The 16,416-nt window shown below is 44.5% G+C and overlaps 1 protein-coding gene across 5 annotated transcripts in view; it reads left to right on the top strand.

Annotated features, from left to right (window-relative positions):
* The window catches only part of akap9 (A kinase (PRKA) anchor protein 9), a 276,424-nt gene that overhangs the window by 256,526 nt on the left and 3,482 nt on the right, over positions 1–16,416 (top strand). For all 5 annotated transcript variants that reach the window (XM_084313669.1, XM_084313670.1, XM_084313671.1 and 2 more), the window contains 6 exons: positions 296–401; positions 2,505–2,711; positions 6,072–6,275; positions 8,484–8,716; positions 9,708–9,796; positions 10,754–10,907. In XM_084313669.1, coding sequence (XP_084169795.1) covers positions 296–401; positions 2,505–2,711; positions 6,072–6,275; positions 8,484–8,716; positions 9,708–9,796; positions 10,754–10,907 — 993 coding nt within the window. The remainder of the gene's footprint in view (positions 1–295; positions 402–2,504; positions 2,712–6,071; positions 6,276–8,483; positions 8,717–9,707; positions 9,797–10,753; positions 10,908–16,416) is intronic.

The raw sequence follows: 16,416 nt of genomic DNA on the forward strand, positions 1-16,416 counted from the left end.
TAGCAGACTGTGTGTGTATGTTGTGTGTAGGATGTAATAGCAGACTGTGTGTGTATGTTGTGTGTAGGATGTAATAGCAGACTGTGTGTGTATGTTGTGTGTAGGATGTAATAGCACACTGTGTGTATGTTACTATGTTGTGTGTAGGATGTAATAGCAGACTGTGTGTGTATGTTGTGTGTAGGATGTAATAGCAGACTGTGTGTGTATGTTGTGTGTAGGATGTAATAGCAGACTGTGTGTGTATGTTGTGTGTAGGATGTAATAGCACACTGTGTGTGTCCTGTGTCTGCAGACTCACAACAGAGGTGGAGAGCCAAGAGCTGTCCTGGGTGCAGTCCAACATTGATGAGGTCATCACCATGCTGCACCAGTCCCCAGGACCACCCACTGCCCCAGAGGTTTGTACTGTTGAACCAGAGAACCAAAGAAACATTTTCATCATTTAACCTTGTAAAGTATTTTAAGTTTGTTTATTAGTTGTCACAATAAAATACATGTACTTTACGGTGAAATGCTTGGTTCTGTATGAGCCCCTGCGATTGTGCTTCATACAGTAAAAAAGTAAGTAGAAGAGGAATATACAATACAATATACAATCTTTACAATTTGAATGTCAAACATGTGATTCTGCTCTTGGTTCATCTCACCAGACGGACACAAAAACAGGCTTAGATCTAATCCCCCCACCTCCAAATATGTGGCTTATTTTGATGTATTTACACTGTTTATCACCTGTACATTGTATATTACTATTGCACTTTATTGTTACATTTGCACTCTGGTTGGATGCCAAATTTATTTCCGTTGTACTGTACTTGTGCTGTATAAATGACGATACATTTTAATCTAATCACATTTTTTAAGTGTCGCCAAACGTAACAGGTTATGAAAGCCTAGACGCTGTTATAGTAAGATACGACACAACCTGAGAATATCAAAAATGTAAACATTTTTAAAACCTGACCTCAAAGGAACCACTGTGACCTCCGACTGAAACCCGTAGAACGTTGTCACACATCAAAGCACACAATCAACTGCTCGTTCAGCCAGGTCTGGTTTTAAAAAATTTAACCGATATGATTTTTTTTAATAGTACATCAGAACTTTTAAAAAGGTGCAGATTAAAAGTATTGCTTCATTAATTTATCATTTAAAAAAAGCTTTGCGTGTCCAAAATGAGTGTTGCAGGCATGTAGCCCCTTTTGTGACTGTGATGCACACCAACAAGGTTTGGCAGAGTGAATACACAGTCACTTGCTCCTCAATGGGAAACCAACCTAGATTTACCATGAAGGACTGGTTCTAACCGAACCGTTCGTTATACAAGTATCACAGATACATTTCAAAGGCACTCACAGTTGCATGAGGGTTTCGAACAGAGAAACGCTAGGGTTTGAAAGCTCGGCGTTGCTAATAAACATTTTAGATAATTTTTATAAACTGGTCAACACAGCTTTATTTCCGGCATTGGGTGCCTGATGCGCATGCGTTGTGATCACAGCGCAGGCGCACCAGGCAGCCAAATACGGAAATAACGCTGTTTTGAGCAGTGTTGACCAGTTTATAAAAACGCCGAGCTTTCAAACCCTAGCGTTTCTTTTTGAGCAGCAAGTGACTGTGTATTCACTCGGCCAAACCTTGTTGGCGTGCATCACAGTCACGAAAGGGGCTAGCAGGCATGTATCCCCTCCCTACTTCCCATTTCCCCACGTGGAATGCACCTGATTGGATAAATGACACGCTGGTGCTCTAGTGCGCCATGTAGTGGCTGAATGTTATCTATAGCACCTCCTATACCACCGGCGCAATCAATACTTCCATGCATTCGGGACCTCCATGTTTGGGGGTATTCATCAGACAAATCGGATGCGGGGATTCGGCTCCCATCAGGCGGGCAAGAACTGCAGGTTTTCAGCCTCTCCCCTCTCTCCTGGAGCTTAAGGGGGAGCTTAGTATTCCTGCCGCGGAGGAGGTGGCTACAACATCAACACACATGTTGTAGCCAGCTGGTAAATCGCGATTTTTTTATATGTTTGTCATGACAAACCAATTACATAATCCAACATATGTGTAAAGGCACAACATATTCCAGTTAACGGTATATTTTTTTAATGATTTGTTACTGCGTAGTCGTTCTATATGAATTGAAAATGGGGGACCCTGATGTAAACAAGACAAACGTCTTTCTCTGGTCTGCATCCCCTTAACAATTGTGTGTATTGAGCCGTACTGTATGTACCCATTCTGCAATCTGTTAAATAAAGTTTTCATTCATTCATTCAGTCAATACTTCCATGCGTATAAATTGAGGAAGCGAGCGCTCGCTCTGCCGACTGCCGCGCGTGGCAGCGGCAGAGCGGTGGATAGGGGGGCGGGTCACGTGGGGGTCGCGGCCAATCAGAGGAACCCGGAAACCGAATTCTGTTGCGGAAGCGATACATGCAGCCCGGGGACCAGCAATGCCTGGTTTATGACCTTCGACCCCCTGTGTGTTCCTCCAGAGCCCGGGCCTTCCAGCAGGGGGCTCCACTTGCAGCTCCTCCAACTCCCTGACGGAGCGGCTGCTGAGGCAGAACGCGGAGCTCACCGGCTTCGTCAGCCGCCTGACGGAGGAGAAGAACGACCTGAGGAACCAGAGCCTCCGCCTGGAGGATGAGCTGAGACGCTACAGACACACTGGTCTGGGATCAGGAGACAGCCTGCTGCAGGTATTACCACACAGGACACACTGATCTAGGACCAGGTGCAGCTATTACCACACAGGACACACTGATCTAGGACCAGGTGCAGCTATTACCACACAGGACACACTGATCTAGGACCAGGTGCAGATATTACCACACAGGACACACTGATCTAGGACCAGGTGCAGATATTACCACACAGGACACACTGATCTAGGACCAGGTGCAGATATTACCACACAGGACACACTGACCCAGGGGATGTTCAGGTATTACCACACAGGACACACTGATCTAGGACCAGGTGCAGATATTACCACACAGGACACACTGATCTAGGACCAGGTGCAGATATTACCACACAGGACACCCTGATCTAGGACCAGGTGCAGCTATTACCACACAGGACACACTGATCTAGGACCAGGTGCAGATATTACCACACAGGACACACTGATCTAGGACCAGGTGCAGCTATTACCACACAGGACACACTGATCTAGGACCAGGTGCAGATATTACCACACAGGACACACTGATCTAGGACCAGGTGCAGATATTACCACACAGGACACACTGATCTAGGACCAGGTGCAGATATTACCACACAGGACACACTGATCTAGGACCAGGTGCAGATATTACCACACAGGACACACTGACCCAGGGGATGTTCAGGTATTACCACACACAGGGCTCCTAAGTGTGGGAGAAATTAATTAAAGGGAGGGCTCAGTGTGCTTTGTTTCAGTTTTCATTTGTATTTATTTATTCATTCAAATAAATAAGAAAACACTAATTGTCCCTGTCTGTGATGCCATTGGTGTTGAAAAGGGGTGGAAATATGCTGCGTGAAAGGTGGCTAGTGGCATACAGTAGGTAATAGAATAGAATAGAAGCACTTTATTGATCCCGAGGGAAATTCAGCACTACAGATCGCTCATAATAAACATTTAGGTAGTCAAAAATCACAAATCACAAATAAGAATAAAAATATGGTCAGGGATATACATTCTAAATTGTGTACCGGTATATACATTCTAAAATATACAGCCAATAATATACAGTAATATACAGTAAAAACATACAGTAATAAGTGTACAGAAATGTACACTTATTGTACAGTACTTTTGTACTATCACTCTGTGCTCAGTGAGGCAGTAATTCACCTGTGTGAAAAGTAAACCACTGCACCTTTATTGTCGCTAACGTTACTGTATTACTCTACAGCAAGCCATTCAAAGTCACGTAGCAACCGGTAGCACCCAGGAGATACTAACAAGCGCACCCAGGAGATACTAACAAGCGCACCCAGGAGATACTAACAAGCGCACCCAGGAGATACTAACAAGCGCACCCAGGAGATACTAACAAGCGCACCCAGGAGATACTAACAAGCACACCCAGGAGATAATAACAAGCGCACCCAGGAGATAATAACAAGCGCACTCAGGAGATACTAACAAGCACACCCAGGAGATAATAACAAGCGCACTCAGGAGATACTAACAAGCGCACCCAGGAGATAATAACAAGCACACCCAGGAGATAATAACAAGCGCACCCAGGAGATAACCCAGGAGTTTCACTATTAATCCGGTTTTAATCTTTTTCGTACATCATCCATACATGCATTTAATTGATTAACCTTTGGTTTATACCAGTGACACCAATCATGTTAATCATCAGATAACAGTGCTTGAACAGATAAAAAAAAAATCTCAAATTCATTCATGTCAACGGCATATTCAATTTCTCAAATCCGTCAAACAGCGCATCTCATCAGACATTTTAATCCCAGTTACAATATCACAATAACGTGTGAGTGACAGTGATACAATTAAACAATCCACAGATTCAGATTCCTCATAATTCATAATCCACAGTCCATGCATAAAGATGCTTCAATTTATGCTTGAATGAAACACAATCTGGGCGCTCCGTTAAGCAAATACATCCACAGCCGAGAATATGAAACTAATCAGAGCCAAACGCCCGATAGGTTTCATTCATAAAAAATATCCCAGTGGGATTCACATTTGCAATGCTCCGCGTTATTAAAATAACCACTTGTGTGTTGCGACGCGCAAGCGCCATATCCGTATAAATATGACGTGCATTATTTAGGACAAAGTAAATCTATAGGCTGAATATGATTTATTATCAGAATTTTAGGTCTATTATTTTACATTTCAAAAGCCCCCTCTAGAAAAACGAAGCACAAAAACATAATTCAGAATGGTATAATGGGATCTAGACTGTGAGAATTATTTCAGGAAGCGAGGTGGCATTTCTTTGCGAGGGTGTGGCCATGCAGGTTATCCAGCTAACTGAACTAAACCCTGCCCTCGACCAGGTTCAAACTTTTCTATCTGTTGCCATAGCGATTTAGAAAATCCGACGTCGGGGAACGGAAAGGTCTGGCTTAAGTCAAGCTATGCTGAAAACTATCCAGCTAACTCAGTTAGCCAGGTACGAGGAACAGGGCCCAGGAGATACTAACAAGCACACCCAGGAGATACTAACAAGCACACCCAGGAGATAATAACAAGCGCACCCAGGAGATAATAACAAGCACACCCAGGAGATAATAACAAGCACACCCAGGAGATAATAACAAGCGCACCCAGGAGATAATAACAAGCACACCCAGGAGATAATAACAAGCACACCCAGTAGATAATAACAAGCGCACCCAGGAGATAATAACAAGCACACCCAGGAGATAATAACAAGCGCACCCAGGAGATAATAACAAGCACACCCAGGAGATAATAACAAGCACACCCAGGAGATAATAACAAGCACACCCAGGAGATAATAACAAGCACACCCAGGAGATGATAACAAGCACACCCAGGAGATAATAACAAGCACACCCAGGAGATACTAACAAGCGCACCCAGGAGATAATAACAAGCACACCCAGGAGATACTAACAAGCGCACCCAGACACAGTGGTTTTCAGAACACAACATAACATAATATATTTTCCACCCCTTTTCAACACCAGTGGCAGTGTGTTTAGTAAGGTAAGCTGAGATCAGCTAAAGCACACACTGTATTCACAACATTAGTTAAGGACAGGGGCAATCTCTGGTAATTGCTAGAAGTAAAAATGAGACATTATGCCTTTATCTTTATGCCTCACATTCACACACAGACAGCAGAGGCGACCATGCAAGGTGCTAACCCGCTCATCGGGAGCAGTTAGGGGTTAAGTGTCTTGCTCATGGACACTTCAACACGCTGCCGGGAGGAGCAGGACTCGAACCGGGAACCTTGCGATTACCAGACGACCGCTCTACCTCCTGAGCCACGTCGCCCCTCGCACTGTGTGTAGTGGACCTTGACTAAACAGCCATATTGTGTTTTCCCCTGTAGTCCGGCAGTAGGACAGGGGTGTCCAAGATGGACTCTGCAGCCGTCCTTCTGGCCCAGGAGCGAGAGGCGTGGAGCCGGGAGCGGGTCCGCCTGGAGAAGCTGCTGCTCCTGGCCCAGGCCGAGGTGGCCCGCCTCCGGGGAGAGATCCGGACAGACACACTGCGAGACGTCACCGGCCCGGACGGCGACAACGTGGCTCTGAAGGTTCGCCAGACCCACACATTTGCACTGTGAGAACCTGCCATGGCATGCTGTACTGTCGAACCCAGCTCACGACTTCCAAGATTGTTTCCATGGCAAACGGAAAGGTTCTACACAAGAACTACATTTTGGCAGAGCGGCTGGGTAGCGCAGTGGACTAAGCACTCGCCTACCACCGCAGAGACTCTGGGATCGAATCCAGCTGTCAGCGGTACCTCCGGCTTGGTCAGTCGTCCCTACTAACACAATAGGGAGGTGTAGTCTGACGTCACTTTGGACCGCACGGTTGGTCCACCCGTTTAGGGATTCATCATTGGGAAAATGGATTATCGGCTATTGTAACAATTCTGCCTCATGAACATTGGCAAGCTTTCCATTTTTGCACAAAATGAGTTCCCTTCTACCACTAACATTATTGTTTAAGCATTTTTTGTTGAAATAAAGGTAGTTATAAGGTTTTTAATTTGTCGTAAAAAAATAACTACACTGACCAGTGGGAGGCATAGTCTAGCAACGTTCAAGACAGGGGAGGGGAGAATTGAAGGGGAGAATTGGCAACATGAAATTGGGATGGGAGAAAAATTTAAAAATAAGGAGAAAAAGTGAAGAAAAAAAACGACACTTACCAGTACAGGCAGTAGAACGCCTGTTGTTCAGTGCTGTCGCCTAATACACGTCACGGCCAGCTGATACCAAGCTAGTTAACGTTACCTAGCTAAACTTACTAGATGTTAGCAATGTCTACTGTCGTGTCCATAAGTTCCCTGGCAGAATATTTTGTTGGTGAGGACAAAAGTATACAAAGAGGAGAGAACCATTTTAAATCGGGGCATGTAGAGGAGTTTCGGGAATGATTCAAATGTGCAGGTCCTCTTCTCAGATCTGTGGTTACACTCTGGGGCAAAGCACTGCACCATGCCGGCTAGCAAGCTAGCTAGCTACTAACGCTACGTAAAAAACAATAACGTTATAAACTATACACAATATGTACAACAAAACAATGATTTACATTAGTATTTAGTAAATACTAATGTAAATCATTGTTTCGTTGTACATATTGTGTATAGTTTATAACGTTATAGTTTTTCGTTTTTTACAGTGATTTAATATGCAGCGAAATAACGTTATACGATTTAAATTATAAATACAAATATGGTAACGTGGTTGTGGCTTTTAAAAATGGTGGTTGGCTTTAGAGATAAATGGTTATGATCACCGGAGCACTAGTGTTGGGTGAAACAGATACTAGCCACAGATTCAGAGTCGGTTATTTTCCCATTGTACAAATTGTACAAATTGTTAAGCTTATGGAATGTAAGGGAAATTTGATCCTAGGTCTGCGACTAAAGCCAGGAGTCTATGCTGTGGTGACGTCAGTCAGCAGCGCCAAATGGCAGTGTAGTTTCTCAGTGAACGAAAACATAAACGTTATTTTGCTACCTTTACGATTAATTGCGAATATTTTCATTGTGGATGAATACGCACAGAAAGGTACACCATGCAAATGTTCATGCTTTATTTGTTTTAAACTAGACGATTTAGAAATGGGCAATGGGGAAATACATTGCGTTTTCAAGAGGGTGGACCACGGAGAAACAGCAATGACGTAACCACTACACTTCCCTATTGGCAGTGTTAGCGGGTGGCAAGCCGGTGGGGTATGTGTCCTGGTCGTTGTAAACTGCGACTCCTACTGGTCGGTCTGTTCAGCAGGGAGGGGATCTGGGGGAAATAGCGTGAACCTCTGCACGCGTTACGTTCCCCCGGTGAAACTCCTCCCTGTCAGGTGAAAAGAAGTGGCTGGCGACTCCACATGTATCGGAGGAGGCATGTGGTAGTTCTACACCCTCCCCAGGCCGACAGTGGGGTAATGCGCGCAACAACCAGGAAGGGAATTGGCATAACGACAAAATTTGGATAGGTGAAAAATACAGAAAGCCCAAAAATAGATAGAATTATTATAACAAAATTGTGGAGCAGTTCACAAGGTGCTACAGAACTTTGAGTTCCAGGAACATGCAGTTACAGTAGCAGAGCTTTCTGTTGTGATCAAACAAATCTGTCGTAGAGGTGGTTACTTATTGGCAGGTCCATGATCACAACAGAACCCGCTGTGTGAAGAGGAAAGAGACGGCACTGATCTTACTGCATCTCTCCCTTTCTCGCTCTCCTCCCACCGTCTCTCTCTCTCTCCTCCTCCCTCTCTTCCAGAGGATGTATGGGAAGTACTTGCGGTCGGAGAGCTTCCGCAAGGCTCTGATCTACCAGAAGAAGTACCTGCTCCTGCTGCTGGGCGGCTTCCAGGAGTGCGAGGAGGCCACGCTGTCGCTCATCTCCAGGATGGGGGGCCGGCCCTCCCTCTCCAGCCTGGACTCCCTCAGCCAGCACCGCCGCGGGCTGACTCGCTTCCGCTCAGCCGTCCGGGTCTCCATCGCCCTCTCCAGGTAGAACATGGGAACTGCTGGATAATGGCTGTGTCTGAAATCCCTCAGTACCTACGCAGACAGACAGAGGCTGCTAACCCTACTACCCTCAGTACCTACGCAGACAGACAGAGGCTGCTAACCCTACTACCCTCAGTACCTACGCAGACAGACAGAAGTTACTAACCCTACTACCCTCAGTACCTACGCAGACAGACAGAGGCTGCTAACCCTACTACCCTCAGTACCTACGCAGACAGACAGAAGTTACTAACCCTACTACCCTCAGTACCTACGCAGACAGACAGAAGTTACTAACCCTACTACCCTCAGTACCTACGCAGACAGAGGCTGATAACCCTACTACCCTCAGTACCTACGCAGACAGACAGAGGCTGCTAATCCTACTACCCTCAGTAGCAAACTCAATAAAACCTGGAAGAGAGTAGACAACTGGTGATTTTAAGATTACTGAAGTAGCCAAATATAAATAAATACTGAACCTCTGTACTGAAAAGACTGTACTGATGGTGTTTTCAGACACTGTATACTAGACTATACGTCACTTCTAAAAGTGTTCTGTTATGGCGAGAGCAAGGATACGATTCTAAGTCTAAGAGATTAGTACTTTAGATGTTTAAGGTGAATCTTTGATGCATCTTACATTTTTTCCACAATTTGATTTGTTTTTTTAATTCTAATAGGTTTACCAAATGTGACTGAATTAGTTACACCAAGGTATTCCTCCTAATAGGTTACAAAATGTGACCACGCTGAATTAGTTACACCAAGGTATTCCTCCTAATAGGTTACAAAATGTGACCTCACTGAATCAGTTACACCAAGGCTTTAGTTCGTAGCAGTAGGGATATGATGGAATGAATAGATGCATCATTTACACTTAAGTGAATTTCCATTAGACTTTTTACAGATCAATAATGTCAGATTTCCCCATCATCCTGTCGTTGTTGCCTGTTAAAAACTGATCCTATCCATCCTTTACTTTTTCCAGAATGCGTTTCCTAGTCAAGCGCTGGCACAAGGCCACAGGAGGAAGCTCCCCCAGCGCCATGAACAGGAACGGACTGGGACGATCACTAGGTACCAAGAACACACTGTACTCACAGGAGATTAGCTTCTTATCCTGCTACTGTTACTTGTGTTGAAATTACCGTATCATTCTTCAGTGGTTTACTTGTGTTGGAATTACCATAACTTAATTCCAACACAAGTAAAATACTGAAGAATTATACGGTAATTCCAACACAAGTAAACCACAGAATTATATAATAATTCTTCAGTGGTTTACTTGTGTTGGAATTACCGTATAATTCTTCAGTGGTTTACTTGTGTTGGAATTAAGTTTGACGTGAGGTTTTGAATGGCTTGTAGTAGAGGATACAGTAACGTTAGTGAAAATAAACAAGGTTTGACAAGGGTGAGTTGCCTAGCGACTGCCCCTTTTCAACATCATACACCATATACACCCATTAACACAACATTTGTTAAAGGAACATGTCAACATTATGGGAAATGCGCTTATCGTCTTCTCCAGAGAGAGACAAGAAGATAGGTACCAGTTTCCTCTCTCTGCGTTCAGTAGAAAGCTATCTGGCTGCACGTTAGCCTAGCTTAGCACAATGAATGGAAGCAGACATGGCCGATTAGCCTAGGCATTGTCCAACTAACACCTCTCCCGAAGGCTAACCGGCCATGTCCGCTTCCATTCATTGTGCTAAGCTAGGCTAACATGCAATCTCCGGGAGAGGTGTTCGTTGGCCAACACCCAAGCTAGCCGCTCCTCATCTGCTTCTGTTCATTTGTGCTAAGCTAGGCTAGCTTGCAGCCGGATAGCTTTCTACTGAACGCACAGAGATGAAATTGGTATCTATCTTCTTGTCCGACTCTGGAGAAGACGGTAAGCGCGCATTGACACATTCCTTTACAGACGGGGACAGTCTCTGGTAATAGCGAGAAGTCCAAATTAGACCTGTATGGTCTTGTAACAATGAATGTGAAACTAATAGATGTTTCTGTTTGTCTTTTGTCTTCTGCCAGGTATGGAAGTGAGGGACTCGCCCTACCTGCACCCAGGCGGTGTGGATGTGTACAGGGAGAGAGGAGGAGGAGGAGGAGGAGAGGGAGGAAGCAGTAGCAGGGGTCGCAGCGGCCGAGACTCTCCCCGATCAGCCCTCTCCTCCTCGCACCACAGGTACGCATATATTTAGTTGTGGATTTAGAATACATACATTGTATTGTAAGATCTCCTACACGTATATTTTACTGACTGAGGCGGTTTGTGGTGTGTCGGGGGGGGGGGTCAGTGGCTTCTGTCCCTTCCTGTAGAGGGCCTCTGTGTTGTCCTGCTCTGTCCCTTCCTGTAGAGAGCCTCTGTGTTGTCCTGCTCTGTCCCTTCCTGTAGAGGGCCTCTGTGTTGTCCTGCTCTGTCCCTTCCTGTAGAGGGCCTCTGTGTTGTCCTGCTCTGTCCCTTCCTGTAGAGGGCCTCTGTGTTGTCCTGCTCTGTCCCTTCCTGTAGAGGGCCTCTGTGTTGTCCTGCTCTGTCCCTTCCTGTAGAGGGCCTCTGTGTTGTCCTGCTCTGTCCCTTCCTGTAGAGGGCCTCTGTGTTGTCCTGCTCTGTCCCTTCCTGTAGAGGGCCTCTGTGTTGTCCAGCTCTGTCCCTTCCTGTAGAGGGCCTCTGTGTTGTCCTGCTCTGTCCCTTCCTGTAGAGCCTCTGTGTTGTCCTGCTCTGTCCCTTCCTGTAGAGGGCCTCTGTGTTGTCCTGCTCTGTCCCTTCCTGTAGAGAGCCTCTGTGTTGTCCTGCTCTGTCCCTTCCTGTAGAGGGCCTCTGTGTTGTCCTGCTCTGTCCCTTCCTGTAGAGGGCCTCTGTGTTGTCCTGCTCTGTCCCTTCCTGTAGAGGGCCTCTGTGTTGTCCTGCTCTGTCCCTTCCTGTAGAGGCCCTCTGTGTTGTCCTGCTCTGTCCCTTCTAGTGCGGTGGCTTAGCAAAAGAATGTGGACGCGCCGGACAAAAGCACCACATTTTTTCCACGTGTTCCCCATCACCATAGCTTTCATTTTGGGGTAGGGGCCACGTCATCATGATGGCCGCCATGTAAAATCAAGGTTCTGTCCATTCATAAATATCTTGGTCCATAGCGCGCTCAATATTTGAGCGAACACAAAGGTATTGGTATTCCTGTAAACTAGAGAAGCTAAGCTTTCCATTGGTACCATTTTCATTAAGCCCAACTGTTGGGAAGGGGGTTTTAATAGGCAATGGTTCAAAATTATGTAACATTTTCGACCTAGAAAAAACTGCCATGCTCATCTTCCAAAAGGTCCCTTGGCTGTTCACATGAATATATCAGAGTGAACATTGGTTTTATAGGTACCCACAAGCCTCTTCTTTCCAGACATACCCACTTTGTCCAACTTGCATGCTATTTGGGGCAATAATCAAGCAGGTTTGTGCATGTGGTACAAATGTGTCGAACATTGGGTTAGGGTTTGTTGTTAGAATGTTGAACATAGAAGATCAATTTTGGTGTCAAACTAGGGCTGGACGGTATGGTCTAAAATGTATATCACGGTATAATTTGAAGCATAGATGGTAATGGTATATATCACGGTATATTAACTTATCTTAAAATGTCTATATAAATGCTTCTGAAGGGGTAAAACACTGTTATTCTGTTACAGCTGCTGAGCTATACTATAGCTAATGTCCATCAATATCTTCCTTTTTAATTAAATAGGTTCAAGAATCGAATCAGGATTGTTAGCAGAGAGAGAGAGGGGGAGGGAGGAGGCTGCTAGAGTGGAGCTAACGTTAGCTTGCTGAGGCTAGTACATCGACAGGCTGCTAGTGGAGCCAGCTAACGTTAGCTTGTTGAGGCTAGTACATCGACAGGCTGCTATAGTGGAGCCAGCTAACGTTAGCTTGCTGAGGCTAGTACATCGACAGTTAACATTACATAAGGTTTTAGCGCGACGTGGGCATTCCAGAATGGCGAGGATGCAAAGCATGTTAGACCATTGGACTCGTCGCAGAGTTTACATTACACATAGAAACTGCGCGACTTGTGAGAGAAGTTGTCACACAGCCTTCAAGCTAGTTTGCTTTTGTGTATTATGAAATGACAATTGCGCGTTGACACGCCCACTGCGTGAAGCCTCTGTGCTCCTAAATAACTTTTTCCAGTTCGCACATCTATTATGACTAATTCTATCTATTTTTAGGGGCAAATACGAGTGAAATAGTTGCGCCATGGCTGTGGTTACATGACGTCATTGCTATTTTAGAGCTGCTCTACCGGTTACAAGGTATAGTCAAAATCCATACCGTAGCGCACATTCATACCGTTTATACCGTCCACCCCTATGTCAAACTACACATTTTCTGGGTCAATAAATGTGTTAATGCTGAATGAATGAATGAATGAAAACTTTATTTAACAGATTGCAGAATGGGTACAATACAGTACGGCTCAATACATACAATTGTTAAGGGGATGCAGACCTGAGAAAGACGTTTGTCTTGTTTCCATCAGGGTCCCCCATTTTCAATTCATATAGACATTTATGACATACACAACATACATGACATTTATGGCATAGGGACATATAGGTATTTAGTACTGATACATTTGTGACATAGGCGGTATTCAAATATACAGTACTGTTACCCCTAGATCCTGACAGAGTATATACATATGATGGGGAGGGGACTGTACATTAGGAGGGGGTGGGTGGGTGGGAGGGAAATATACATACGGCGGGGAGGGAATATATACATGCGGTGGGGAGGAGACTGTCTATTAGGAGGTGGTGGGGGTTTTGGGCATTTACGGTGGCCAGTTGCTATGAAGAATATCCTGGTAGTTTGGTCATTACGGTGTTGATGACCGGTATAGCCACCGACAGCTGTCATGAGACGTGCACTGAGAGTATGGCCACCGTGGGATTTTTTATGAAACATTCTGATATTTTCATGGTCTTGTGCAGTGGTCTCGTGCGTGCCACTGTCAACCAAGCGACCGACAGTGGCACGACTCGAGACGTGCACCGTTTGACAATGATATGCATGCATGCAGCATAATTTGCGAGTGCTCTCGTGAGTCGTGACTGAGGAGTGGATGGCCCGCAGGCCGCAGGAATTTCTATAAACATTCTGATACTTTGATTAGTTAACTATCTATTCCGTTAGTTAACTATGTATTGATAGATAACTTATTACATATTAATATGATATTGTAAGGGGCAGGACCAGATAAGCTTTGCTTCTTTCTGTCCCTTCTCGAACAAAACCATTTGTCTTGAGCTATGTTGATCATTCCCTCCATAGGAAGATATATTTAAATGTATTTGTATTTTATTTCGTTTTTATTTATTTTTTGTTATTACAAATGTGTGTTTATGGTTGAAAATGTTCGAGATAAATAAAGATCAAATCTAACTGAAGAAGTTATCCCTCTTCTAACAAGAGAGAAAAACGTATACCGGTAGTTTAGCTTTAAACTATAACGTCATTGCTTATTAGGGATGGGTACCGAATTCGGTACTTTTAAAGGTACTTACCGAAACACGTCGGTACTACCGAGTATCGATTCATGTGAGATACCGTAAAAGAAAGAAAAATTATTATTTTTTTTTGCACTTTTTTAATTAATTTTTTAACCTTTTTTCTTTTCATGTCAACGTTCACACGCACAATATACGTATCAGGGCCGACGTTCCACTCTACTGGTTAAAGTTGCTTACTCGTGAGTAGTACGTTCGTTGATAAAGAAAAATAATGTCCACAGCCGCTCCGGTGTAAAACAAAGATATCCAAATGGTTTATTTCTCTTCCACAGCGAAGTCTTTCTTTACAGAAGTGATCCTAAAGCTATTTTCCTAAATATTCACGTCACTACTACAAGGTAAGAAAACTGTATTTTCCCAGTCTCCAAAATCACCGCTGACTCGACACATGAAAATTCCTCCTCACCTGAAAGCCGTAAATAAACAGCAAAACGGTAGGCGCACCCTGGTCTAGAAATGCAGACTTCAATCTATGTTGTTTAGTCTATCTGTTCAGTACTGCTCAGCACTGTTTCAAGATGCACAATGAGCTCTTCTTCTTCTTCTTTTGAATTTCCGGCAGTGTAGACGCATCGTGGCGTATTACTGCCCTCCGCAGTTATTTTGATGAGCTCTTCTTCTTCTTCTTTCTTCTTTTGAATTTCCCGCAGTCTACTGGAATCCGTCATCCCCTACATTGTCCAATGGAGTGCAGCTAATGCTGCTACTTCCTGACTGAGCCCCCCTCTGCGAGACACTCCTTGCCCCCTGCGATCTTATTCTGGACTGCTTGGTCCCTCACAACCCCCTTATCCAATTCCCTAACCACCTCATCCCATTTCAGACCTTCCATTCCCAAATGTTGAACCGCTATCCTAACAATCATCTTTACCCTATCTGTTCTACCCTTAATCTCTGCCGTAACATTAACTACCCCTGCCACGAAGGCCACAATACCAAATTTCTCCTCCCATACCCTCTCTCTATCCTCCTGCTCTACCCTCTCTGCCAAATCCCCTTCTCCAAACCCCTGCACCCTTTCTTGACTTCCCTGTCCTACCCTCCTAGCCGCCTCTGCATACGATAACTTACCCTCCCTTCTCACTCTCTGAACCACGACCTCCCTCTTCATCACCTCACACCCCCTAAATGCTACACTATGCTCCCCACCACAACTACAACACTTCAGCTTCACTCCCTCTCCACACTTCCCATAGTCATGTTCCCCGCCACACCTAACACACCTCTGTCCCTTCCTACACGTAATACTGTAGCTATATGGCCAAACTCCTGGCACCTATAACACCTAAGAGGACTCTGAACAAATTCCCTAACCCTAAACATCCTATGCCCTACAAACACCTCACTAGGAACAACCCCACCCTCAAACTTAATCACTACCGTCTCCGTCACTATCCTATCTGCTCCCCTCTTCATCCTTTCTGCACTCTTAACTATGCCAGAATTGTTGAATATATATAGATACACAAATGTTCTAGAATGTTTGATTATGACATCATACTGTGACATCACGAATGCTCTAGAATGTTCCATTATGACATCATACTGTGACATCACATATGTTCTAGAATGTTTGACTATGACATCATACTGTGACATCACGAATGTTCTAGAAGGTTCTATTATGACAAATACTACGGTTCAATGACTTTATCTAAATCAATCAATATTCCTAATGCCGTTTCAATGTAAGGTTATAAAAATAAACATATAAACATTCATATAATACAATAACCTAAATATATAGCTTCTGCTCCTCTACAATACGCTTACCTAGGATTTGACTTGATTCAACAACAAGGCAGTCGGGGAAATGGCAAGCTGAAAACGGTCGAAAGAGTAGTTATTTATACGACTGAGGTAGGTAGATTGAACTTTTAGAGACTAAAGTACCGAAAAAGGGTACCGGTATCGATTCACAAGTACCGGTACCGTATCGGTTCAAATGTGAACGGTACCCATCCCGATTGCTTATGTCCAGAGATTCCACCTTTGATAACTAAAGTAATGACACTTGACTTACCTGTTATATTATGTTTAGCCTTTTTAAACATGTCTCTTATCGCGCTGTCCTCTGCGCTAAGCCACGACAGCTGTCACGAGACGCGCACTGAGAGCTGGCCAGTATACTGCGGGAATTT

The sequence above is a fragment of the Notolepis coatsorum genome, assembly GCF_963971535.1.
Source record: "Notolepis coatsorum genome assembly, chromosome: 4".
NCBI classification, from domain to species: Eukaryota; Metazoa; Chordata; class Actinopteri; order Aulopiformes; family Paralepididae; genus Notolepis; species Notolepis coatsorum.